The 27481-nt window shown below is 54.0% G+C and overlaps 1 protein-coding gene across 2 annotated transcripts in view; it reads left to right on the top strand.

Moving 5' to 3' along the window:
• The first annotated feature begins 1458 nt into the window (after positions 1-1458).
• The window catches only part of PREX1 (phosphatidylinositol-3,4,5-trisphosphate dependent Rac exchange factor 1), a 169133-nt gene continuing 143110 nt past the window's right edge, over positions 1459-27481 (top strand). The window contains exon 1 of one of the 2 annotated variants that reach the window (XM_037059851.1): positions 1459-1831. In XM_037059851.1, the coding sequence (XP_036915746.1) occupies positions 1619-1831 (213 nt within the window). In that variant the 5' untranslated portion in view covers positions 1459-1618. The remainder of the gene's footprint in view (positions 1832-27481) is intronic. The other variant, XM_037059849.1, reaches the window with a different exon arrangement.

Genomic DNA, 27481 nt, shown 5'->3' with positions numbered 1-27481 from the left:
CATTATGCACTGCCCTGTGGTAGACAGGACTAATGAAAAGGTGAGGCAACCGGAGCTCAAAGAGACATGTAACGTCACATAGCAGAGCTACTCCAGCGACCTCTACAATTTTCTGAGAACCCTGGCAGTCAGCCACATTTTGGACATAACGGACTCCACTACCCAAACCTGGCAGACTCACCTACCTCACACCCTTTACTCCCTGCCCAAGGGAACTTCACCCACCCAAGGCCCAGATCAAACGTCATCTTCTCCATGATTACAGTCTACAGGGGGGTATTATACGAAACAGCTAATCCACTTCGGAGATAATACCATCTCTGGCCAGTGAATAGGGATTGGGTGGACAGGTTGGAGAATGGGGCCTGGCCAAGAGGGCTGTTTATACAAGCAATAATAATTAAGAATAAACACTTATAGACACCTTTCTAAGCGATAGGCACTGTTTCAAGTATTCCCTATGGATTAACTCGTAACCTTGTGAAGGACCCTGTGAGCTAGATGCCATTTTTATTCCCATTAGATTGAAGAGAACACTGAGGCTCTTGAGACAAGGAAACCAGCCAAAGGTCACCCAGCTAGCAAGTGGGGCAGATGTGGTTTGCATTTGAGCATCACACCTTCCTGTGAGGCAGGCAAAGTCACTGTCACACAGAGCAGCCTAGACTAGAAGCCAGATTCCCAAGACCTTATCCGTGGAGGTGGGTGGATGGGAGAGGGGCTCAGGCAGAGCAACTACCACTTAGAAACTAAGAACAGATGATTTCTTCTGGGAAAGGTGGACGGGATAGGCTCAGCTCACGGAGGCAAAGAAATCCACAAAGAGAAAAAGGAAGAAAGGATGGAGAGAAAAATAAGAGAAGGAAAGGGGAAAAGGAGTAACAGCGAGAACCTCACATCTTCCTTCTCAAGGTCGTGTGCTGCGCTCGAGGGCACCCAAAGGGCTAGGTGTCCCAGAGGCAACACAGCCCGTGCACGGGCCGCCCGTCTTTCTTCCTCCGGCCGGCTTGCTACGGAGCGGCTCCGCTGCCAGCTTTTCCAACTGGGTGTTTACTCAGCCCGGCAGCGGCCACGGCGGCCGGACCTGCGTGTTTGTGCCCGTAAACGCAGGGTGTCGCGTGTGTCCGGAGGGAGTGGCGTAGCCCGCGGCGGGGGTGGGGGCGCCACGCGTTGGGGTAGAGTTGGTGCGCTCCCCTCCGAGCTCCGCCGGGCCCCTTCCGGAGAGTTCCTCCCGCCGCAGAGCCGCTGCCGGCCCCACTCCGGTCGCGCGGAGTTTCCGACGCTGCCCGCGAGCGCCGCGGCGCGTCTCTGCGGCTCAGCGCGGCGTGGCACTTGGCAGACGCTCCCTGGGAGGGCGGGCGGCTGGGGCCCGCCGTCTGGGAGCCCCGAAGGCCGCCTCCTCCCGCCCCTGGTCCAGCCTCCGCGCGCTGCCCCCGCCCCCGGCCGGGGCCGCCCGCCCCTTGTCCCGCCTGCCAGCCCTCCCGCCCGCCGCGCCGAGCGCCGGGCCAGCGGCTAAGCCGGCGCGCCCCGTCCGAGATGGGGCGCTTGGACGCTTGAGTCGCCGTTCGGCGCGACCTCCGCGCGGGGGAAGTACCGGGCGCCGTGCGGCCGCGCTAGAATGGAGGTACCCGGCAGCAACGATTCCTGCGGCGATGGGACTGGGGACGGTGCCCACCCGGACCCCCGGGCCCCCGGCGCCACTGCGCCCAGCTCCGGTCCTTGCGCTGCAGCCCGGGAGTCGGAGCGCCAGCTGCGCCTTCGCCTCTGCGTCCTCAACGAGATCTTGGGCACCGAGAGGGACTACGTGGGCACCTTGCGCTTCTTGCAGTCGGTAAGTGGCTCCCGGGGAGCCCGGGGAGAGCGCAGCGCTGGGGCCTCCGCGCGGGGCGGTCCCCACAACCTGTGGCCGCAGATTCCGGGGGTCGCGAGAGTCGCCTCCGGGGCGCCCCTCGGGGCTCATAGATAAGTGAGGAGACCCGGGCTTTTATAGAGCCGGCCTGTCTCCTCCTAGGCTGGCAGGCAGTCCAGACCGCCCCGGGGTCTCCGGCACTCCTGTTCCCCCCGGCTCGCTGCCCTTTTGTCTTTTTCTTTTCCTCTCCCCGCCTTTCAAATAGTTTTAAAATTAGTTACATCCGTGAGGCAGGGGCTCTGGGAACCAGGCGCCGGGAGCTTTCGCTCCTTCGTCCCCCCCACCCCCGGGGCTTTCTTCGCCTTCGGGTGCACCACGGGCTTCTCATCCAGGACGCACCCTGGGAACGCTAGAGCCAGGGTTCCTCTGTGCTGAGTAGAATAGCCCAGAGGACGGACGGAGACCGACAAAACCCCGGAGTAGGACTGCGGGTCCCCATGCACACGCTTTTGCTGGAGCTTGGGGAGAGTGGGGTTAGAATTCACGACCTGGCAGTCCCACTCTGCCTCCCCCACCCTTATCTCCCAGTTGCAAAACCACAGCGACAGCCTGTAAAATAACAACTGAGCGCTATGTGGCAGGTACCTGTATGTGTCATTAGAAGGTTTAACCTTCACAAGTGGCTCAAGAAGGAGGGCCGATCCCCTTTCCTTTTTTTTCAGATGGGAGAGGTTGAGTTACTTGCCCCGAAATCACGCAGCTGGTTAATTGGGGATAGTGGGTTTCGAATCAGGGCAGGCCCAGCCGGTACTGTGAACCCCGGTCCTATGCTGCATTTCTTCCTTCTTCTTCTTCTGTGAGAGGGAGGAAGGGGCTGCTTCCCTACTCTCCTAGGAAGTGAGAAAAGTGGCTGAGGGGTGGAGGGGGTGGGACTGGGCCCAGCCTCTCAGAGAGTTAGGAGACTCCAGGGCTTTAATCTCCGTGCCTCCTGCTGGGACCTCATTTACTCCCTTCTCTGCTCTAGGAAGTCTTTTAATCCTGCTTCAGGAAGGGCTGGCGGGGGCGGTGGTGTTTCCTTTAGAGACCTCAGTGCGAGGCTCTGGAGCTTCCAGTCTCCGGGGGCAAGAGGGAGACTCTGGCATCCTGCAGGGTCCCCAGTAGCTTGGGGGTGTAGCTGAGGCTGTGTGAGGTCCGAGTTCCAACTCAGGGAGGAGAGAGCCCTTCTCTCTCTGAAAAGAGGTTGTGTGTGTGTATGTAGGAGGGCGGGGGGGGGGCGGGGGTTGTACAGAGGCATTGAAAACCATTTGGCTAAAGGACCCTTCTAGAAAGGCCTGTGAGAATAAGGCAGGGTTCGCACCCCCCCTCCGCCCATCTCTCCCTCTCTCACAGTTAAATAAAAGAATCTGCTCAGTTTGAAGCTGGCAGTTTCTGAATTAAAGATGCAGGCAGTCCTGGCATGGCTGAGCAATGTCAAATTCTAGGGAACTCCTCACTTCTCCTTCCGAGAGGCTCCCTGCTCTTCAGTCTGGAAGGCAGAGAGGAAAGCAGTTTTTCCTATTAATGGGAAAGAAAGCCCATGCCCGAGATGGTGTGGTGTGTTTCAGAGCAGACAGAGATTACGTGTGGGTTAACTGTGGTTTCACATTGTCCATGTGTAGAGTCGGAGGAAGCTGGAAGAATGGAAATTGATTGGAATCAACCATTCTTCTTATTAAAGAAACAGGGGAAACATGGTTTCTTGACTACTGACGATCTCCTTGGCACTTTTAATTTGCTGAGCTCATCACTGTCCGTTCTGAGATGAGCTGGTCCAGCTTTGGCGTCTTGGACCAGTCGTGCCACCTGTCCTGGCCTCAGTTTCCTCACCTGAAAAAGAGGGGAGGTCACCCAGGCTTCCTTTCTGTCTTGCCCTTTTGGGTGTCCCTGAGCACCCGGTGCCAGAAAGGGTGCTCAGGGTGCTGATTGTGTAACCCAAGCAGCCATACCTTGTTTGTGAGCCGTGAGAGGCCCGTCTCCTTCTGCTCCTTCAGAAATGGCCCCCTCACGACCCAAGGCCTTTTCATTGGGAAAGCCCAGGGCTCAGGGCTTCGGGAACTGCTAATTAGGAAGGCTTTCCACGCAGCAGTGAGGCTGGCAGCCCGCAGGTTGTGATTCTCATCTCTCTTCCCACTCTCTCCTTCCAGCTTTTGTACTTGCTAAGGGATTTTTTTTCCCCTCAGCCTCCTGGCTCAGGAGGATGGAAGAATGCTCAGTAATCCCTTCCCTGCTTTTAATTCCATGTGGGGAAGACAGACCTCGAAGGGCTTTCCTGGCCTCCCCGTGTCCTTGGTTTGCCAGTTCCGTTGCCAGTAGAAGGGAAGCCTTTGTGTAGCCCGAGCATGGTGGGAGCTGCAGAAAAGCCAGGTCCAGGTTCCTGCCCGCAAGGAGAGGACAGTCTCATGGAGGTGGGCAGAATGGGGGTTTACAGAAATCCAAGTACAAGGCTGCGCTGTGTAGCTAGAGGGCTTGGGGTCAAGTCCAGGGATTGCGTGACCTTAGACAAGTGGTTTACCCTTTCTCAGTCTCACTTTCCTCATCTGTAAAATGGGGAATGATAATTGATCATATCTTAGAGGGTTTTTGAGACTGTGAGTTACAGAAATGTGTATAAAGCACTTGGAACAGGGCCTGGCAGGCAGTAAGGTATAGGAGTATTAGTTATTATCATTACTATAATGATTAAACAAGTGAGGCAGGGATTAGGGTTATAGGATTCCAGCATCCAGGGAGCAGGGTGTCTGGGAGGGCTGCCTGGGAAAGCGGGGTCTGAGTCAGCATGGAAGCGAGGACAGGGGCTTGGAGTGCATTCGTTTTGACCGTGTAAAGTGACCGCAGGAACCGGTGGTTTTGTTGGGTTCCGGGCCTGGCACTCCGTGTTTTCTCCAGGATCTCTCTCTCTTCCCACTTCCTTTGGGAGATAGATTGCACCCGCTTCCCCATCCCCAAGGGGGCTGACAGCTTTGGGGCTGTGTTTTGTGTGTGTTTATTTGAGACAGGGAAAGGTAAGGACAGGCCCCTTGTAAAGGTGCTGGATCTCTCTCCAGGGACGCCGCAGGGGTTGTGAAAGAAATTGCCCTGACGTGTGACTCTGAGTGTGGGGTCTGCACAGTTAGAAGCCCCCGCTGTGCCCAGTGCTCCCTGGGTGCTCTTGGGCGTGTTGATAACGATAATGACAATGAGAGTCGTGACAGCATGGGAGCTGACCTTGATTCATCATTGGCTGCTCTGAGCACTTGGCACGTATCAATCCATTTGGTCTTCCCCATCCCTAGGAAGGGGGTGCTGTTGTGATCCCCACCGACAGATGAGGAAACTGAGGCCAGTGTAGTTTACATGAGCTTTGCTGGGTTATGGAGGCAGCTTTTTGCCGGTGTTTGATCCCAGGCTGCCACCCCCTGAACTCGCGTCCCTAGCCACTTAGCCGCCATGTGATTTATTAAGGTGGCAAGACTGGAAATCAAGCCTGGGTCACTGTGACCCTGACCCCCTGCCTGTGCTTCCTCAGTTACTTCCCCCTGTGATTCCTTTTCTCTCTTCCGCAGACTGGCCGGAATGGTAGGGGAATGGAAATGCCAGGCTTCCGTGTTCCTCCTCTGTGTTCCGGGTCTGTGCTTGGTGTGGGGCTTGAGTGTGGGGCTCTGGAGCCTGGCTGCTGGTGTTCAAATCCTGCTTTACCTCACATGGACTGGGCAGGTCACCAGCCTGTGTCGTGCCTCGGTTTCCCCATCTGCACAATGGGCATATAGCATCTGTATCATAGGGGTGTTAGAAAGTTTGAATGAACCTGACGTTAAAGCTCTTGAATCGCTCCAGTCACATAGTAGGTGTTTAGAATGCTATGGTGGCTTTTTGGGGGGATTTGCAGCGATGTGGGGAGGTGGTGGATGAGGTGTTTGATTTGGGGCTCAAAGTCTTGCCCCTTAAAGAGGAGGCTGAGTGAGCCTTGGGCCCACCTACTTCTTGGACGGGTTGGTTTGGGGTCCTTGCCTGCAAGGAGGGAGACCTCAAGGGCAGGTCCAATAGGTCCTGAGAGTGATGGGAAGAGAGAGGGAGCCTGGGGAGATGGGCAGAGAGACTCCTCGGTGTAGGGTTGATCAGCAGCTCCCTAAAGGGCTCCCCGGGGCTGATAGAAACGTGTTGCTCCCAGGCACCCAGAGGGTCTGCCCTGCTGGCTGGGCTGGGTTGGGGTCCCTGAGGATCCAGGGTGTGAGCAGAAGGCCCCCAGAATGCTTTCAGTGGTTCTGCTTTTCGGGGGTGGGAGACCAAAGCTTTTCTCCTCATTGGAGCTCTGCTTGCCAAAACAAGAAACTGTGGTTTTGTGCCGTCACTGTTTTTTTTTTTTTAAGTGTTCTGTGCTCCTAGTCTGACACTTGGGAGCAGTGCTGGGGGATGGGGTGGAAGAGCACGTGTTTTCATTCTGCCATCCCTGAAACAGATAACGTGCCTGTGATTTGGGGGGTTCTCGTGAGGTCGTGTTGCAAAAAGTAGGATACTAAGAAGTGCACGTGCACACGTGTGTGTATGTGGGTGTGGGTGTGTAACTCTGGGAAAATAAACAACTGTAATACACACGTGGATGTTGTATGTATAACATTACAGGAATTTGGGGGAAAGGCTGGACAGATGTGTGTCTTGTGCAGAAAGGCAAGCAAGAAAACAAAAAAAAATGTACCAAGAAATCTTGTTTGTTACACCCTTTTCATACAACATGATGCATATGTTTGTGCATGTATTTTTTTACAGAATTCCAGTAGAAAGAGTTGTATTTGCAGCAAGACTATTAGAATTATGTAATAGTGATAGTAATAATAATTTGCCAACGCTTACATAGCGCTAAATGTTTGCAGGCCCCGTGTAAAGTATTCTCTGGGTATCCACTCCGAATTTCCAGGTGTTATTCTTCCCATTTTAAAAAGGAAGTGAAGGCACAGAGAGGCCAGGTCAGTTTCCCAAGATCACACAGCCTGGCAGAGCTGGCACTTGAACCCAGGGAACCTGGCCTTGTAGCCTGCATTCTTTACCGCTAGCCTGATCACGACTCATTTATGACCCAGGTAACTCCGGACTGCCCAGGCGGGCAAGAATTAAGCCGTAAGGTCCAAATTATCTGAGTTTTGGGACCCTCGAGAGCCTGGACCAGGCCACTTTGTGTGGGGCTGAACATCATCAGGAAGTCAGCGGAAATCTCTTGATTATAAAATCCTGGGTCATCAGGTGCTAGCCCCATCTTTTGTGCATTGCAAACGAAGCTGTGAAAAGATAAAACCATAAAGAAAGTAAAGTTGCTTTTCTCAGTGTGCTGGAATTTATGGAGCGCCTGCTTGTATATACCAGGCAGTGTTCATGACCAGGAAAATGCAGCCATCCCCTGGGTGAATGGGGTCCCTGTCCTTATGGGAAGGGTGACCCGCTGGGGAGACTGGAACCCGTGCATTTGAATGTGTTTCTTCAGAGGAGCATCCTGGACACCCATTCCCTGTTGTTCTGGTGTTTGCCCTCATAGCCATTTACTTATCTGTCACGGTAAGAAGAGATGGGTGGGGTGGTCCCTGGCTCTTGGAGGCTCCAGGGCACCCCTGTCTTAGAGAGTGTCCCCTTTATCAAGCCAGTGAGCGGAAGACCTGCTGGGCTTGGGGCCACTCCCTATGATCAAGAAACCCACTTCCTCTTTTCTGCACAACGCCCCCCCTCCAAGGCTTTCACAAGAGTCGAGTCTGCGAAGCAGGCAGGCCCTGCCCAGTGGCAGAGCTTGACCTCTCAGGTTCTTGTGGTTTCTCTCCTTTTTTTCCCCCCAACAGACACAGGCATTCTGGCTGGAACCCTGGCGGGAGGTGGGTGATCAGGATGGGCTCCCCTCAGATTGGTGTGCTGTGTCCCCCTGGCCTTGTTCCCCAGGCACAGGGTGAGGTCAGAGTTGAATGTGGCCTCAGCGTTTAGGAGGAGATAGAACTTGAGAGCAAGCAAGGGGGTTTGAGTCTCCCTGTTTTTTTAGGTGAGACTCCCCTGGAGCGACCCCTTGAAGAAGTTTTGGTCCCCGGAGGGAAGTGAACTCTGGTCAAGGGTAGTGGCCCTGCAGCTGTGCAGGGCTCCCTCCCTCCCTCTAGGGGAGGGCTCCGGTGGCCCACGTCCTTCTCTGGGGATTGGTGTTTTTGCCCTAGCAGCTGGTCCGGGCTAAATCCTTCCACCTTTCAACCTTCAGCCCTAGTGACGCCCTGGGGTAGGATCACTCTCTTGTGGGGGCTGTCCTGTGCTGGGCAGGGTGTTTACCAGCATCCTTGGCCCCTATGCACTAGATACCAGTAGCCCCTCCCCTCCACAGCTGGGACAACCAGATATATTGATGTGTTTACATAATTAGCATGACACTATTTGTTCTTTTCACCCAGTAGTGTGTCTTGGGTTCATGGTTAAGTGCACGGACCTTAGAGACAAATGACCTGGGCTCGAATCTCTGCCCCTGCGTGACCTTGGGCAGGTCCTTTTGCTTCTCTGAGCCCTAGTTTCTCCACCCGCACAATGGAGATGACCGTGGTCCTCCTAGGGTCACTGCAAGGAGTGTGGTCATTCACGTGCCTGGCATAGCCAAGCATTCGGCCAAGGTCAGTCTCACCCAGGACCTGCTGTTGCCGCTCCTGTTCTCTGAGATGAAGCCCTGGGGAAGAGGGGACACCCTCTAGCCTTTCAGCCCTGGGTGATTTTTGAGGTTATTTCCCAGCTCTTGGAGGATCAGAAGGGGATCAGGCCACCCCTCTTTTGTCTTGTGGTCAGACACCCAATCTGTGTTTACCCGCCTGGTTCCTTCCCCAGGGTGGAACTGACAGACGATCCCTTGATCTCAGGCCAGGGGAAGCGAGGCTATTTCAGGCTGGCAGGACTAGGGCCATGCAGGCTGGTGGAGGCAGGTGGCATTGGCCATCGGGATCTGGGGTCTTGTTCCGGGGGGTGGGGGGAGGGTGGTGGCTTCTGGAAGGAGCTGCTCTCAGGGGGAGCGAGGTCAGGGTCAGAGCAGGGTGTGGGCAGTTGGTACTTTCATTCATGAATTCACTTATTCACTCAGTAAATGGACCTGGAGTGTGTACCATGTGCCAGACTGGGCCAGTGCCAGCATGTAGCCAGGACAGGATGGTCAAAGTCCCTACCATCATGGAATCTTTGAATGTTACAAAGGGGCCACTTGAGAAAGTGACAGGAGGTGTAATATTACCGGTGTCTGCTGAGGCCCTACTTTGTGCCAGGTGCTGTGCCGAGTGCCTTGTGTGGGTGACCTCTTGGAGCCTCTGCAACAGTCCTCTGAGGTAGACTGATGTCATCATTGTACCTGTTTTGCAGGTGGGGAAACTAAGGCCCAGAGAGGCCCACACAGCCGGGGAATAGAGGCATCAGGAAGGAAGTAAAATGTCAGTGACAGGGATGAAGGCAGGTGTTGAGGAGTGGTCAGTGGAGGCCTCTCTGAGGAGGTGGCCTCTGAGCTGAGTGCTGGGGCAGAGAGGGAGCCATCTGTGGAAAGAGTTGGCAGAAGCTTGTCCAGGTAGATGGAATAGCATGTGTCAGGGCCCTGAGGCAGGGCTGTGCTTGGAGTGTTTGAGGAGAAGCGAGAGACTAGGGTGGGTGGAGGGGAGAGTGGGGGAGATGAGGTTGGCGTGGGTGCTGGGGGCAGGTGGCATGGGCCTCAGTAGTAGTGGGGTGAGGAGCCCATGGAGTGTTTTCCGCAGGGGTGTGGCGTGGTCTCACAGAGCACATGAAAATCAGGACTGGCCAGTGGCCTTCCTGAGGGCCCTGTGGCCTCTCCTGCGTGTAGTTTGGATGCCCATCCAGAGAGGGATTGCATTCTCCCCTGCCCAGGCCAACTCCCAGTTTGCTCCCAGGCTTCTGTGTGACCCAGGGCCATCTCTGTCCCCATCTGGATCTTAGCATCCTGTGGGTGCTGAGTCTGAGCGAGCGGACCACACCTGGGGAGGAGTCTGGGCCCGTCTGTGGCCTGGGTATGGACAGGTTGGGCTTTTGGCCACTGGACGGAAGGGCTGTTGATGTGGGTCCCTGCTTCCTGTGAGGGAGGAAGGCACCCCTTGTTTTCATTTCAGGAAACTCATTTGCATGATTAAAAACTGTTTGATGGCACCTTCGACTCCACCCTCCCCTCTGGGCCATCAGAACAATGTTTTCCACTACTACATTAGCTCTGCCTCTTTTCCTCACCAGTATCCTTTTCAGACCTACTCCACAGTGGCCTGCCCGAGGGCACGGTTGGGAAATGACCAGGGCTGCTGCTGTCACCCAGGCTTGGCTCATTCTGTTCCCCATTCACAGCCCCAGGGCTCCAGCTAACACTTAAAGGCAGGTCTGGCCCCACCCGGCTCAGAGCACCACCCCCTCCCCGCCCCCCACTGGCTCTCAAGGCCCGTGGAGTAAAAGCAAAGCCTAGAACAGGGGTGCCCGTGGCCGCAGGCAGCCCAGGATGGCTCTGACTGCAGCCCAACACAAAATCGTACATTTACTTAAAACATTACCCAGTTTTATTACTTAGGTATGTACATTTTCTATATTAGTGATCACACACTCGGGACCTGCTGGATGATTTGAAAAGATTAGCGAGAGGGCCACTGCATAATTAGGGTTATTACGTGAGGACTTTTTTGCTTCTCTGCGATGGTGGACATCACAAAAATTATGCACGAACCTTTTTTTTTTGGCTCATCAGTTTTCATTAGTGTGTGTGTATTTAACGTGTGGCCCGAGGCAATTCTTCCACAGTGGCCCAGAGACGCCAAAAGGTTGGACACCCCTTCTCTCCTAGAAGGTCTTGCAAGATCTGCCCCCGTTGGTTCGCCTGTCTCCTCCTTTGTTATTGTTTTCTTTCCCCACGCAGTTTTTTTAAAATTGAGATATGAGGGGCCCACCCTAAGCCTCACTTTGTCAAAATGTGTGATTTTGTATTCACAAAGTTGCGCAACCTGCCCTGCTGTCTAGTTCCAGAATCTCCTTTTGCTCTTACTCACCTCCCTCATCTCCTCTCAGCCACATTTGCCCTTTTTCAAATGCACCACCAGACTTGTTCCTGCCTTGGGGGTCTTCTTACTTGCTCTGCCTGGAAGGTTCTTCTCTGAGGACGGCTCACTCCTTCAGGCCTTGGCTCAAGGTCCTGTCCTTGACAAGTCTTCTCTGACCTCGCCCCCACCATTGAGAACTGTACTCCACCCCCACCTCACCACTTCCTAGCTCCTTTTCCTTGTGATTTTTAATTCTCTTTGTTTCTCTGGCACCAAGAACAATGCCGAGCATATAGTAGGTGCTCATTAAATACTTGTTGAATGAAAAAACAATGTTCTCCTCTGTATACATATTTATGTTTTCTTCCAAAATGTGCTTATCTTGGTTTATATAGCTGGTAGGTGTTTTCTCGCTGACTTCTGGGGCCCTGGGACTCAGATAGTCTGAGGTTTCCTAACATCACTGAAGGCAAGGCTGAGGGGGGGCTGAGGGGCTTCAGCACAGGAGAATTATCTGCCGTGTTTCTGCTTGAGCCACGGTCAAGCTCCTGGTGTTTGGCCCAGGCGGTCTGCCTCTGGGTGGCCCCGTGGCCCTGGGCAAGGAGCTTTTCCTCTCTGGGCGGGCCTCGGGTTTTCTCCTCTGCTCACCACACCAACCTCGTCTCCCCAGGCGCTCCTTATGCTTTCTTTTTGGTCTTGAACTCCGCCAGGCTGGTTCCAGCTTCGGAGCCTTTGCACTTGCTGTTGCCCTCGTCCATGACACCTTGACCTGTGCTTTGCCTCCGGTGCCCGTCCCTGCCTTTCAGCGTCACTTCCTCAGAGAGCCTTCCCGTCACATGCTCTCCATCACCACACCTGCTCTCCTTGGTACCTGCCGCTCTCTGAAATTACCCTGTTTAGTTGGTTAGCGTCTGCCTCCCCCATTACAATCTAAGTCACACGAGGTCAGGACGCTGACAAGTCCCAGCACCTGCTGGATGCTCTGTTTAGTGTTGGTCAGTGGAGTGAAGGAGTGAGTGAAAAGGGCACATGTTGTGACAGAGACCCTCCTGGTTCCTGCTGTTTCTTAATGAGCAGCCTTGACTTTGGGGAACTCGGGCCCCAGTGTGGGGAGTGGCTGCAGACGGGCGTCCTTGGCCTCCTGCCCTTACCGCACAGGGAGGGCACAGGGAGCTCTGTGTGGTCCCCGCCACCAGCTGTTGGCCGGCCAGGTTGTTGACTGGGTGGGTTGGGAGATTTATTTCCCCTTCATCGCGAAGGTTGTAAAATGCAGTGGGGGAGCACGTGTCAAAGCGCGTTTGTGTTCAGTGTGTGTGTTCAGCGGCAGGAGCTCTCACGGCGCCCGGGAGCGGGGATGTTGTGGGTTGTGCATGTCTGCACACAGACCGGGGTCCAGACCCCACACCCCAGTAGGCTGAATTTACAAGCAATTCAATACATTGTTTTCAAAGTTAATGTTTGGTAACTTTTCTCCTTTTTGTTGAGTCTATTGGAGTGGCACTGGTTAACAGAATTGTACAGGTTTTAGGTGTACAATTCCACGGCACATCATCTGTACACTGTATAGTGTGTTCACCACCCCAGATCAGGTCTCCGTCCATTACCATTTATCCCCCGTGTCCTTCTCCACCCCCCCCACCATGTATACTGAGCTCCCTGTATACCCTTCATCCAGGTTCACCAAATGTTGGCCACTAGGTACATTTGCTTTATCAATCCTCCTACTTGTCTCCTCCCCGCCCCCTATACACACTTCCACTTGAGAGAAATTGTAGACATGATGCCCCTAAGTAACTCAGCATATATCTCCCAAGACCCTAGGTAGTCTCTTAAATAACTGCAGTACAATAAACAAAATCAGGACATTTGACATTGACACTCAATTACCTAATCCATAGTCCATATCCGGATTTCACCTGTTTTCCCAACAACATTCTTCATGCCTGTTCCCCCACCCTCACTCCTGCCCCCAGTCTGGGGTTCAGTCCTGGACCACGCACCATGTTTAGTCCCCCTGTCTGGTGGTTTTGGCTGTCTGTGCTTCTCAGCGCCAGTGCTGCTGGTGGAAATTCTCCGCCAAGATGCGGCTCTGTCACTGTGCGTCCCGGACCACCATTTATCAGCTCTGTGACCTTGGGCAACTGACTCTTGGGCCTCGGTCTCCTCGTCTGTGCAATGGGGAAATCTCCGTTCCCACCCCACAGGCTTGTTTTGGTCTTCCACATGTTTGTCGAGTGCCTGCCGTGTGCCGGGCCCTGTTGTAGATGTTGGGGACACAGCAGGGCAGGGCAGGAACACATCTGAGCCTGGGGTGCAGGTGGGGCTCCACCTCTCGGAGGTGGTTTCGGTGGAGTGAGAGCTGGGCACGGTGAAAGGGGCACATGTTGTGACAGAGACCCTCCTGGGCCTCTGGGGATGCCTGCCATGCACCGTGTGTTTGCTGTCGCTGTGTTCGTCGTAGAACGTTGGGCAAATAAAGACGAATAAAACGATCTCACCTTTCCAAAGTGAAGCCACTTCACCGTTCGGCGCATTTCCCCCTCATCCTGTGCATTCCATCTTTCCCAGGGTGTGATCACACTGCACACGATAGTGTGTCTTGCTCCTCCTGCCCTCCTGTGCACCGCCCTCATGTTCCTCCAAGCACTCTTCATCACCAGCCCTTGGGCGGCTTCCTAACGAAACGTAGGGCTTCCGGATCCCTGCGTCTAGTTCAAATCCTGGTTGCTTACTGGCTGTGTGGTTGTGGGCAAGAAGCCACTTCACCAGCGTGTGCCTCAGTTTCCTTAATGATAGTGCCAAAAATGGTGCCTACCTCTTAGATCGATTAAATCATAATAACTGTTTAGTCATTCCTCTTATATTGGGCAGATGCCCAATATGGTTTTCAGGTTTTCAGAGTTGCAGACCATGTACGTTTCTGCTGAAGCTGCCAGCTCTTTTATCAATTTTGTGACTGAGGGCTGAAGAAACCTTGGCTTAGGACCTTTTGGTCCTTACTAACCCAGATAAATCATTAGCATCTGGAATCCCCAAATCAGGTTGTCAGAGCTGCGGAAGACTAAGGCATCGTCTCACTGGTTCGTCCAGAAGGGGAGCCGGAGGCTCTGAGCCATTCAGCGACTTGGCCGAGGCCTCCCAAGTGAGTGTGTGGCTGAGATGGAGCTCGGCTGAAGGTCTGCTGACTCCTGACCCGTGGTGTCCTGCTTTTATCCACTAGCTAAGATGCTTGGGAGGACAGAGGGAGGTTTCCCTCGTATTCAGATGAGTCCGGGGGATTCTGTGGGCCCAGGAATTTTGTGTGTCTCTGGGAGACATTGTTACCAGATTCTTTGACTTCTGTGACCATAAATGGGGTGTGTATGTGTGTGTTACTGTCATTCATGGTCTGTGAGTCCCTAGCACCATGGGTTCCAAACTGGGGATCCCTAGGCCAGCAGCTCAGGCCCATAAGTGGCTTTTGTCAGGCCCCTACGGTGTTTTCAAAATTTTTTTAGTGCCAGCATTGAAAAATTTGAAATTCACACAAAAGAAATTTCATACACATATCTGTATTTCTGGCTTCTTAAATAACCAAAAGATTTGTTTATATCAAGCTTGTATCCCTAAAGTAAACATGAGGCTAGTGCTGCCTTTTTTAGACAGGGCTTCCATCTTCAGTTTGCCACAGTCTCCACCCTTCCCTATTACTCTGACATTTAAACCAAACTTTGGTTGCCACTTATCATTGTGCTTGTTCTCCTGTTTTTTTTTTTTTTAAATCCTCTACCAAGGTTATGTTTATTGAATTTGAGAGAGACAGGAAGGGGGTGGAGGTGAGAGAAAGAAACATTGATCTGTTGCCTCCCATACACACCCTGACCTGGGATTGAACCCGCAACCTAGGTTGTGCCCTAACTGGGGATTGAACCTGTGACCTTTTTTGGTGTTGTGTTCCAACCACCTAAGCCACCTGGCCAGGGCTGCTGTGTGTGTGTGGTTTTTTTTTAAGTATTAGAGTTAAGAAGATAACGGCAGGCAGAGGTTCTTCCAAACCCTTGTGTCTATCAAATGGAAAACTGAAAGCCAGATCAAGAGGGACACGTTTCAGGAAAAGGAGAAAGTGGCAGGTTTCTCTTTGGAAAATAGACGTTTAATAAGCAAAAAATGTGTTTAACAGAATTGTGTTTAGTAAGCAAAAAAGTGCCTTTCCCCTCCCCCCTCCCCTGCCCAGCACCTGTGGGCATTTGCATTTGAGAGGTGTGTTTGAGTGTGCGCAGATGGGTAGAGGGGGAAAAGGCCATTCTCCCTTAGAAAGGGTGATTTGTTACCCCAAATTCCACTTCCTGTGGCCTGTGGGCAGTCACTGTCTTTTCTTTTTCCAACATCGGCCAGAGGGCTGGAGGTTCCCACGTTCGCCTGTTATATTTCCTGAATCTCGTCCGGTCCTTACTCTGTGTTGGGAGACCTTGGGGCGTGGATCCCATACAAGAAGCAGCGGGTTCCTGCAGGGGTGTGGGACGGTCCCTCCATCTGGTCTGGGGCCGTTGTTTGTTGGTTTGTAGGACCCTGAGAACATCACGGTCAGGCTGGGTGTCTTCCAGAGCTTGCTCAGCCCAGTGGGGACCTCTCCCCAGCCTTCTCTTAATCTAGAAGGTTTTGAAACAACATCAACAAAAATACATGTTGCTGATGAGATTAGTGAGAGCTGGAGGTCAGGGGTCTTGGGTCACAGGTGACAGGTAGCCCCACCCAAACTGCCTTAGGGAAGATGGGAACTAGGTGGCTTTTCTTAAGGAAAGGTCTGTTCTGTTGTCCTCTGATTGGCTGCCTTGGGCTGTCGTGCTCCCATCCCCAAGCAAGACACTGAGACCCTGCCTGGCCTAGGTGAGGGGCCAACTGAGCCATATGGCAGTAGGGGAGTGGTGGGTCCCGGAAGGAAGCCCCCAGGGTGCCGGGACTGGAAGGAGGTTGGGGAATCAAGGGGAGCATCTCTGCTCTACATCAGTACCTCCATCCCAGACTGGAGGCCTTTGCCACTACTTGAGTCTTGGGTCCCAGGGGAGCCCACTTGTCACCTGGCCTACTGCCGTGTCTCACAGCTTTTCCCAGTCCTATCTTCAGAGCTTTGCTCATATCCTGCCTTCCCCGGAGGCCATCTCTGGTGATTCCAGCTCTTCCCACAGGTCTAATAATAACACCAGTGTCCACATGTGTGAGCTGCTGTGCTCCGTGGACATGTCCCAAGCAGTGTAGCCTTCTAGGACCCTGATGGGGAAGGTGTTTCTATGCTGCTTATTATATAGATGAGGAAACAGAGGCTCAGAAAGGTTCGGTAACCCGCCCAGGGTCTCTTATTGGTCTCTTCTCTCTTATTGGTGACTTCGTTGTGAGTGTTCGGTTTTCTTTTGGCCACTAGGCTCCTTCCAGATGTGTCACCCCAGGAAAATGACTTAACCTCTGTGTCTGGGGAAAGAGCACTCCAGGCACAGGAAACAGTGCAAAGGCCCTGAGGCAGCAGCATGTCTCAGGAAGACAAGGAGGCCAGAATGGCTGGAGTCGAGTGAGCCAGCAGCAGAGTGCGTCGAAGCCTGGGAGGTAACAGTAGGAGCGAGGTGGCTGATGGGAAGATTGTTCAGGGCCCATGGGCCATCGTGAGCACTCCGCACTTTATTCTGAGGGAGATGGGAGCCCCTGGAGCCTGTGGAGGAGGGACAGCCTGAACTTAGTTTTTGCAGGACCCGCCTGGCTGCCAGTGGAGAATGGATCGTGGGGGACCAGGGTGGAGACAGAGGGAGGAGGCTGCCCCGGTGACCCTGGTGAAACAGTGTGGCGGCTGAGGTCTAGGGTGTGGTGCACGTGGTTAGAAGTTCGTTAATCGCTTCTCTTTAGTGCTGCTGTGTTACTACTCATCAACTGTGTGGCCTTGGGTCTTGGCTTCATCCCACTGAGACTTCAGCTTTCTCACCTTTAAAATGGGGTTAAGGATGTTACCTCTCTCACCGGCCTGTGGGAATGAGTTGCATGAGGTGACAAACACACCGTGCTTCCCGGATTGTCTGGCCCATTGTGAGTGCTCAGCAGATATTTGTGCAATGGACCGGTGAGTGAATGACAGGGAATTCGGGGCCGCTCCAGCTCTTCCCAGGGCATCTCTCCCTGCGGTCAGCCCCCGAGTGGGGAAGCATCCCGTTCTCCCCTCCCAGTACCCCTCTTCCTCCCCACACATGGAGAGTTGAATGAACAGAACCCAGAATGTTCTGGCAACAGTCGCTCCCTCTTCCCTAGTGACAAAGGCATCTTTGTTATGCCTGGGTGTGAAATCCATTTCAGAAATGAGGATGGTGCAGGCACAGGAGTCAGCTTGTGAGGATGGGGAGGGGCTTGGGAGGAAGGCTTCCCCTTTAGATGGATGGCCTGCGGGGGGCCCCCCCCCCACAGTCCCTCGGTCCTCATTTGGGTCCAGAGTGCTCTTGAGTTGGTTCTGTGGAATGAGAAGGTGGAGCTGGGTTTCTGCTGAGTAGCCACATCAGTCCACATTACCTTCGTAGCGTGACACCGTCTCGCGCACACACACACACAGAAAGCGATAATACCCAGTGCTGGCATAGCTGCTGGGAAGCAGGCAGCTTCCTATGGTGCCGGTGGGAGTCCTAATGACTGCTGTCTATTGGGAAAAGTAGTCTGGCAGTGTCTTTAAAAATACCGCCCCCCCCCGCCCCCCACGATACCCTTTGATTCAGTTCCTTTGAGAGTCTCTCCAATAAAACCAAGAAAAAAAGGATGTGAAAATTTAAGTTACAAAGATGTTATTCCAGCTTTGTTTGTAACAGCCAAAAAAAAAAAAAAAAAAAGGAAACCACACAGGTATTTAATTCATTAGCAGAGAAAAGTCTAAGATTGTTGTTGTTCATTTGTATGTGGGGATGTCAGGCAGCTGTTTAAAGCCATGATTTTTCAGCTGGTATGCAGTGGCGCACCGGTGCGACGCGTAAAGTTTTAAAACACGCAGTACCTGACTGTTTAGTCGGGGGCACTGACCTCTTTTCCTTTAGGTTGTCACATAAGATGACAACAGCCAACACAGCAACAGCTGTCTGATGTGAACGAACTAAAATTACACCTATTTTTTTTGTTAGATTGGCAGAACCATGGAACGCATTTTGTGCCTCTTGAGGTGAAAAGGGTTGAAAATCATTGGTTTAGAGGAATGAGTGGATCTCATCTCTCGACGTGAAAGGCTGTGTGTGCCGTGCCCTTCAACAGGGAAGGTTAAGTTACGAGTCAAATGTCGAGCGTGGTCCCAGTTTTGCAGAAAAATAAGAACTGGAGGACTCTCTCCGTAGGTTTCCTGAACATCGAGAAAAGCGCCGTGCGAGGCACACCGGGATGCTTGCTGAATGCTGGTGGCCTTGCACCGAGAATGGGGGTGACATAGAGAAGGATGCTTGTCTTCATTTTTTTTTTGGCGTTGCTTCATTAGTTATAATTAGCAGATTACATTTCAGGTGAAGATGAACTTTAACAACGAAAAGACCCTTCCCGGCTTCTCCCCCACGGTGTGGCGGACCTGTGTGCATATAATACTGGGTCACACCAACCCTCCTTCGTCCTCTGAGAATCGGGATGGTGGGGGCGATGAGCAAGATTCTGAAATCAGCCCTCTTAATTTTTATATCTGGGGTCTGGATTTGGCAGAGTCACAAAGGCCTTCGCTTTCATGAAGCCGACGTCCTGGTTGGCTTAGAACTGTGCAGGAGCTGTGATTCTCAATGAGGGCAGTTTTTGCACCCCCCCCCCACCCCAGGGGACTTTGGCAACATCTGCACACATCTTTGCTCCTCATAACTGGGGAGAGGAATGCGATGGCATCCAGTGGGGTGAAGCTGGGGATGTCGCTCAACCCCCGATGTGCCCAGGACAGCCCCACCCTAAGGATCTGGTGGAAACCCCTGGGCCAGGTCGGTGTCTGGCACATACGCAGTGTAAGAGCTCAGTGCACATTAGCTGCTATGACAAAATGAGGACATAAACGTCTCTGTATTTGTCACTCATCTTACAGGTGAAATCCAGGCTTGGAGAGGTGTTGGAACAAAGGTGGGAGCAGGACACCCTGTCCCCGGGGGAGGGAGGTGGCGTTCTGGGTTCAGGGCCAGCCTGCAGGTGGAGGAAGACGGACACCCTTGATGCTTGTGGGGGAGACTCAGGAGACCCAGTCCTGAGTTTGGTGCTGGCCGCCCCTTGGGTCCCCAGCTGGGTGCCAGCACAGTCGCTATGGTCCTTGGACCAAGACACTCACTCAGAGCCCTCTCTAGGTGTCGGGTCTTTGCCAGGTCCTCTGGGAGGTGAGGTGTGGGGGGTCCTGTTCATGCCAATCTCTGTTTGGCAGCAGGGTGTTGGGGCTGCAGCCCAGGGCCTGGCTCCAGCAGCTCTGTCAGCTGCGCTGGCGTTCAGATCCCCCAGTCAGCCTGTCCCTCCCTGAGCCTCAGTTTCTCAGCTGGGTGACGGGGCGGAGCTGGGAGGGCCCGGCGACGCTGGATGCCCAACTCCTTTGTCTGGGGCAGGCACTCCGGAAGAAGGCACGGGGTCAGTCTTTCTCTTCATCCCCTCTTTCCCGCAGCAGTAGTCGGGGGGCTGTGGGGGTGGGGGCCCAGTGGCAGGGAGACGGGGCCGGCTCCTTCCTCTCCCTCTGTCATCATCATTCTGCAGTCTAGTTTGTTTTGTCCGATCACTTTAAATGCCTTCCCGTTGCTGACACTTTCCTAGTGTGGATTTCCTGCGCTGACCTCTACCCTGTCCTCCAGGTGTCCATGTCCGTGTGCTGACTGGACATTCCTCCTTGGGTGTCTGGTGGGCATCGCAGACTCCCTGCCTTCTCCAGCTTGCCCCTCTCTTGGCTTCCTTCCATCCGGTTAAAGGCCCCTCCACCCTTCCACTTGCTTGGGCACATCCTCGGAGCCATCTCGATTCTGCCCCCTCCTCTTATATCCCATGTCCAAGCCGTCGGGAAATCTAGTTGACTCCACCTTCGACAGGCACCCAGAAGCTGGCCTTTCCTCACCTCTCCACAGCTGCCACGTGGTCCGTCTCAGCCACTATCGCCTCCTGCTGGGACACTTCAGTCACCCCCTCCCAGTCCCTTGCTTCTCCCCTTGTTCCCCGCAGGTCAGCTCTTGACACATGTCCCATGTAAGTGAGGTCGCATCCCTCCTCTGCTCAAATCCCTCCCATGGCTCCTACTTCACCCACCGTAAATGCCAAGGCCCCGAGGATGACCTAGAAGGCCTCTCAGTAGGTGGTCTCCCTACTCTCCACGTCCGCCTCCCTGACCTCATCCCCGAGCATCCGGCCCATTCCTGCCCCAGGGCCTTTGCACTTGCCATCGACTTGGTGTAGAACACTGCCCAGGTATCCACGTGGTGTCTCTGCTCAGATATATCACTTCCTTGGTGCACTCATCTAAAACTTGCACCTCCCCACCGTGCTTCCTCTCCCCATTCGCCGTTGCACTTGTATTTTACTCGTTCCATGATTGCCCACTCTCCCCGTACTTGGAGGGCAGCGATTTTTATTTCTCCTGTTCCCTGCTGTTCCCAGATCTAGAACAGTAGGACCTGACACATAGCAGGTGCTCAGTAAATATTCCTAGAGGGAAGGAGGGAAGAGACATTCATTTACTCTCTCTTATCTCCTGAGGTTGTATTATATACCAGGCCTCTGGGCATCAGGGACAGAGTTAAATCAGACAATGGTGTGTGTCCTCAAGGAGCTTCAGTCCTGGGGGGACTGGACACACAAGAAACGACACTGCAGGGTGGGAGGGGCTTCAGCAGGTCTGTTACTCAGGACTCTTTAGGCTTAAGTGATAGAAGCCTCAACTCAAAGGGTCCCAAGCAAACAGCAACAGCAACGGAACTCTTTTAGGGGCTCACTTGCTTCAGGAGCCATGGCTTCAGGCACAGCTGGATTCAGGTGCTCCCTGGCCTGACCCCTTACTGCCTGTCCAGAGCTCCGATTGCTCAGGCCTGGGTCACATGTCTGTCACCGTAGACAGAGGTGAGGAACCAGCTCCTGCACCACCACATGCGCCCAGAGCAGGACTAGGGCTTGACTTTCAGGAGGTCACATTGCTGGGAGCTGCAGAAAGTGGGGATTTCACGTGGATTCTGAGTGGTTTTTGGAGCGTGTGGGCCTGTCTGTCACAGGTGGTTAGGAGGCTGAGAGTGGGGCGCTGCAGGTTTCCTGGTGACGAGAGGCCCCCCTGCCTCTCCCCTGCACACCTCCTTTGCTCCCTCGCCCCTCACTTTATAAATATTCCTGGCTCTCTGCCATCCTTCCTCCTCTGTATCACAAAGGGGCTCCAGATGGCGCGGCTCTCGGGGCGTCTGCCACGCAAACCTGTCGGGTTCACATTCTCCTCACCCTCCCCTCCCGCACGTTCTGGATCTGAGCTTCTCAGACCCTGTTTTGGGTCTGAGGGGGGCAGGGTGCTCAGGGTCCCTCGATGGGCCTCCGTGATGCTGGGGAGCCCCCGTGTACATGAGGGCGACCTCACAGGCTGGCCCCGCGCCTTTCACCGTTCAGTTCCCAGGGACTCGCTGAACTGAACAGGCCTGCCGTCGCCCACTCTTCTGGGATCTCAACCAGGATCTCTCAGATTTTACTACACACAGGAACCACCTAGGGATCTAATTAAAATGCTGATTCTGGATCAGCAGGTCCAGGGTGGGGCCAGAGATGCCTCCTGTCTAACGGGCTCCCTGGAGGTGAGAGGCCCCTGCTGCCACTGGTCTGGGGACCACACTCTGAGGGGCGAGAGTCAAGCACTTTCTCCGGAGAGCCTTCCTTGGCTCACGCCCTTCTGGCTCCCCAGCCTGGGTCAGGTTCCCCATTACAAGCTCACAGAACTGTGTCTTCTCTTAGGGCCCTTGTCACAAAGGGACTGTCCCCACCATGTTAGACACACTTCGGGCTTCAGGAATCTTATTTTCTGCTGTTTTCACACTGACTGCAAATGCCAATTAACTCCTACTGTGTGCCAGGCACCGGGGAAGCAGCAGTGAACTGATAAAATCCCTGCTCTCAGAGGCCTGACATTCGAATCGGGGGAGGTGGTCAGTAAAGCAAATAAACCCCTGCAAGGGACAGGAGCTGTGAATGAGCTAATGTAGGGATGGGACTTGGAAGTGCAGGATATTGCCCAGAGACCGCCCACTCAGTAAAAGGCACCTCGTAAGCTAGCATGTTTTTAGAAGTGCCACGCTTTTTTGCATCCACAGCAGTTTGCTCCTGTGTCATGTATGTTAAAGGCACAGATCTCATACAGGTCAGTGTGCCAAGTTCACCATGGCCCTCGGGGTCCTGCCCTGTCCTGTGTGAGAGCCTCAGGACACAGGAAGCCAGACTGCACCTGCCCTCTGAGAGACTGCTCCCTGTCCTCTGTGCTGACTGTGGGCAGGTTCTGCAGCCTGCCTGGGCCTCAGTTTCCTCACCTGTGCAGTGGGGGAGGGGATGAAGAGAGCAGAAGCCCCTCCCTCATACGGCTGTGTGCTGGAGGCTCAGCCGAGGCTGGCACGCTAAGTGCTGAGTGTCACTGTTACTGTGATTATGCTCTTTATTCTAATTGGCAGGCAGACTGGTAAACAGAGTGACCAGCTTGCCCTGGTTCGCTTAGGACTGTCTTGATTTTGAAACATTTCAGGAGACCCTTCAGTGCTTGGCACACCGGGACAGCTGGTCACTTTCCCAGGAAAGTGCTTATAACCAAGTTCAGGCCCTGGTGTCAGCTAAGCCTAGATTTGAGTCTAGCTCTGCCCCTTCCTGCTGTGTGACCTTGAGCAGCTTACCTAGCCTCCCCGTGCCTCAGTTTCCCTGCCCCTGCTGAATGGGGCGTGACTGGGGTACTAGCTCGGAGAGCTTTGTGAGGTTGAAACGAGATCGTGTGTATCAAGGCTTTGGTGGATGAGTTCTATGCAAGTTGTCCGCGGCCAAAGTGGACTAGAGAGAAGCTGAGACCATTTCGAAGGCCCCATCTGGGGCCTTGGGGGTCCTTCCCTCCCCCGCAGCTGGTTTTGGAGTCTGGCTGGCTCCATCCTCGGCCACATCAAAGCTCCCCCCCCATCCCAATCCCCTTTATGGCAGGGGCTGGGGGCCCCTGGTCCAGAGGCTGATTAGAGCAAGATCCTATCTGTGTGGTTGGAGGTGCCCAGCAGGGGGGAGGCTGCGGGCCCCTGTTCTAGCAGCCCCTGCCCTTCCTACACAGCCCAGAGTACTGGCTGGTGCTGTCTTGGGTGTGGGCTCAGCTGGCCCCTCGATGGTCTTCTTGGGGGTGGACAGAAGCCCGTGCACCAGTGGGGTCCCAGACAGGCTGGAAACCACTCTGTGTCTCATTTTCCTCCCCTGTAAAGCAGACTGTCCGGATGCCAGGGCACCTCTGGTCTTGGGCTGCGTTAACAGCAATACTTGTAGGACACAACTGGGTCCCCACATGGAGGCACTGGAAATGTTTTACTGGGAACCAGGTAGTACTCTGAGCACACAGAGACCCCAGGGCGGTGTGGCCGTGCTGCTTGAGGCAGGGCTGCTACGGGGCTGACAGAAGTGGCTCTTGGGGGGCCCCAGACCAGGTGCTCAGGTGGACACACTTCAGAGGGGTCTTCGAAGTCTTCCTCTCAGTCCTGTGTGCGTGTCCTCCTGGGGCACATCTCGCTGGCGGCTGTGAGGGGCTTCCATGCAGGAAGTGCCTGCCACCCCCAACCCAGCATGCAGGGGAATCTTCAGATTAAAGGGAAGAAAATATGTGGGGAATCGGGAGATGGGAGCTGCTGTTTCTTTTAAATTGAAATTAAAATGTCCTTTAGTTGTATTTACAGATTTAGGACAGGGTCTTGCACAGATCTGAAAAGATTCCATTTTAATCCTGGGAAGAGGACCAGCCACACAGCTCTCTCCAATCTAATTTTGTCAGATGATAGATAATAACTGCAGGAGATGATTTCATTGAGCACCTACTATGGGTCAGTGCCCTTTAGGCCCCTGCTGTGCTCCAGGTGTGCCCCAGGGCCCGGCATCATCAGCATGTGGGCTTGGGCCTATCCCAGACCCACCGTATCAGAATCTGCTTTTGAAATCTGCTGGTGCCGCTGATTCGCAAGCACGCTGTAGTTGGGGAAATGTTGGTTTTGGTGCTATTTACTCCTTTTGTCCTTACAACCACCCTGTGAGGTAGGGTTCCTGAAAACAGAGGAAACTGAGGCATGGACAGGTTCGGTACCCTGCCCAGGCTTATGCAGCTAGCAGAGTTTATAAAAGAGTCTTATGACAAGAGGCAGAGGCAGGATTCGAACCCAGGGCCCCCCCGCCCCCAGTGCCAGAGCCCTGCTCTTGGCCATCCTATTGTACCACTGGGTGGGGCACCAGATGAGAAGACAGAAAGGGAGTAGATGAATCTGACCAGGGAGAGGGTCGGTCTCTGCTGAGCCCTGGCTGAGTCGGACCTTTCGAGAGGAGGAGTCCTTTGCCAGAGAGGAGCCAGCCTGGTTGGTCCCCAGAACGCTCCTCGGCAGGGAGGCGTGTCGCGTGGTCTGTGACAGCGCGTGGGCCAGCTCCTGAATTAGATGTACATTAAAGAACAGGAACAACCTTTTGTTACTCAAGTCCTCCATCTTTATTGAGAACCTCCTGTGTGCCAGGTGCCGTACGAGGGCCTGGGGAGAACAAACAAAAATGTTGTGGCCCAGGGGGAGCTGATGTTTCTGTGGGGGCACCAGGAACACAGTGAGCAGGGCCATTGCAGGTTTTCGTTCCTGCCAGGATGGTGACAAAGGAGGCCAGTCATGGGGGTGATGAAGAGGGACCTGGGGGAGAGGAGAAGCCCTGCCTTCAGTCGGGGGTGCTCAGGAAAGGCCTGACCTAGGACTGACGCCATGAGTAGCGTGCAGGAGCCAGGGATGTGACTTTCTGGGAGAAGCGACTTCTTGCAGGAGGAAACGGCAGGGGTCAGGGCTGGGAGGTGGGAAGGAGCCTGGTGAGTTCGAGGTGCGGCAGGTGCTGCAGCGGAGGGAGGGAAGGCGACGAGGCGTGGAAGCTCACGGCACAGAGTGCTGGGCCTGGAGGTACAGGTGAGGAGCAGGGCTTCCTGCATGTGCAGCCGGCAGCCGTGAGGAAGCAGGGCAGGACAGTGGTCTGCTCTGTGTTTGAAAAGAGGCCACTTAGGTCCAAGTGTGGGAGCAGCATGACCGGTTAGGGGGCTCCTGGTCAGCTGTCAGTGACTGGGAAAGGATGGTGGTGGCGGCTTGGACCAGGAGGTGGCCTGGAGAGAATGTAGGATGGTGATAAAGCTGGCTCAGGCTTGAATTGGTGGCTGAGGAATATGGGAGGTGAGGCCTTTCAGTGGCGGGGACATTAGTGACTGCTGTAACCTGGGAGGCTTCCTGGAGGAGGTGGAGACTCTCAGGATAGGTGTGACAGGCTTGGAGACGTTCCAGTGTAGGAATCCCATGAGCCAGGGCAAGAGGGAGTTCATGTAAAGGGCAGGAGTTGGCTTATGTGGTCTCTGTAGGTCACCAGATGAGGTTGGATTTGTCCCTGGGATTTCAAAGCGAGATGAGAAATTAAGGGTCAAAGGTTTCGGCCACCCCTTTGAAGGGGGGGTGGGCAGGGTGCAATTTAGGGAACTTGAGGATGTCCAGGCAGAAGAGTGTTGAGGCTCTTAGCACCGGCCCTGGCTGGATGACAGATCTGTCTCTGACCCTCTCTGGGCCTCAGTTTCCTCAGGCATCCAGTGGGGCTGCCGTGAGGTGCAGAGTGAGCGTGCCAGCGGCCTGGCATGTCGGAGCAGGGGGCACAGTTCCAGGGCCTGACGCCCTGCGCCACGGCCAAGAGCAGCTTGGTCTGCAAGGCGGCATTTCTGGGTGAGAACCGACTTGTTTGAGGAAGGTGATGAGGGGGCGCAGGGGGGCCCTTTCTCTCTGCTCTCTGGGGAGATCATTGACAGAGTGGGCCCACTGAGGCAGTGAACAGAGCCAGGGTTGTGGGCCTCTCTCTTGGGCAACGGGGTGGGGAGAGGGAGCTAGGTCAGCTGTATGGGCCACTTAATACCCATGAACTTGCAATTAAATGCGGAAGTGGGAGACAAGGGGACGGTAAAAGGGGACATTGTTCCCAGCTCCGGAGAGGAGGGCGGCTGGAGCCCCAGGGAAATGGCCAGCCTCCAGATGAATGGGCTGCAGTGTCCTGGGGGAGCAGGGGGCCGTCATTTGGCCCTTTGTCCTGCTGTGCTGGACCGAGCCACAAAGGCCAGCTTGATTCCCATTTGGCTCCTTGGGGGTGGGGTGGGGTGGGGGGAGCTCGACCCCAGTTTGGCCCCCCTCCCAGGACAGAGCCAGTTTCTAGGACTGGCTAGAAAAGAGGTCCCTTTGGGAATTGGGGGGATGATGGAATTTGGGGACTCTCCACAAATCCCTTTTGCACTGTGATCAAACGTTTCTTTTCATAAAGTTTTTTTTAATTAAAAAATTTTAGGCCCACCCCATATGCAAAATTCACAATATTAAGTGTACATCTTGATGAATTTTTGCATGTGATTTATCTGTATAAACCCTTACCCACATCAGACAGTAAATACTGCTCCACTCAGGGTGTTCCCTCCTGGTCAGCATCTCCCAGTGGGACCGCTGTTCTGATTCCTGTGATTAAACTCTAGTTTTGTCTGTTTTTGACCTTGACATAAAATTGAATCATACAGTATATGCCCTTGTGTGTCTTGAAAATATTTGTAAAGTATAACTATCCACGTATATGTAACTGTATATGCATATATGTATGTAAACTATATGTCATCTGTATGCTCTATATTTTTTGTATGTAATAGATAAACGTAGTCATTCCCGTGGCACAGATGTGAAAGACGTGAACGATGCCGAGTGAGAAGTCAGCCCCCAGAGCTACGGACATGGGCTGTAAAAGGCCAGCGGTTGCCAGGGCCAGAGCCCGGGGGGGGGGGTTCTCGGGCGCTGAGAGTGCCCTCTGTGGTACTCGAGGGATGGGGGCGTGTCATCGTGCATTTGTCCAAAAGCACAGACTGTGCATCGCCCAGAGTGAGCCCTAATGTCAGCTCTGGACTCTGGGTGACAAGGATGTGTCCATGTGGCTTCCCCAAACATTCCACTCTGGTGGGGGATGGTGATAATGGGGGAGGCTGTGCATGTTTGGGGGGGGCCAGAAGGACATGGAGGAAATTCCGGCACCTTCTGCTCAATTTTGCTGTGAATGTAAAACTACTCTAAAAAAAGAAAATCTTAAAAAAAAAAAAACCCAAAGCCAAAAGAAGTCAACTTTCCAGTTCCCTTCCCACAGCCAGGCACCGGACCCGCCTGCTTTGTTGCGTCAGTGGGGGCTCATTGTGCTCACGTTTTTGCACTTGGCTTTGTCCCTTTTCACCCTCGGTCATGGAGGCTGTTCCATAATAGCACGGAGAATTCCGCTGGGTGGGGGCAGTATGGCTTTGATTTCTTTTAAGCTGGTTCCCTCAGGGTGGGCACCGAGGTCGCTCCTACCTTTTGCCATTACACATGGTGTATGACGGACACAGGCCACTTTGTACCCGTAGGTTTGTGCAGTCGTGGGA

Source organism: Sturnira hondurensis, unplaced genomic scaffold (genome assembly GCF_014824575.4).
Source record: "Sturnira hondurensis isolate 20B ecotype Veracruz unplaced genomic scaffold, ASM1482457v3 Scaffold0011378, whole genome shotgun sequence".
NCBI classification, from domain to species: Eukaryota; Metazoa; Chordata; class Mammalia; order Chiroptera; family Phyllostomidae; genus Sturnira; species Sturnira hondurensis.
The sequence above is the reverse complement of the archived record's forward strand: the minus strand, read 5'-3'. Positions and strand labels throughout refer to the sequence as shown.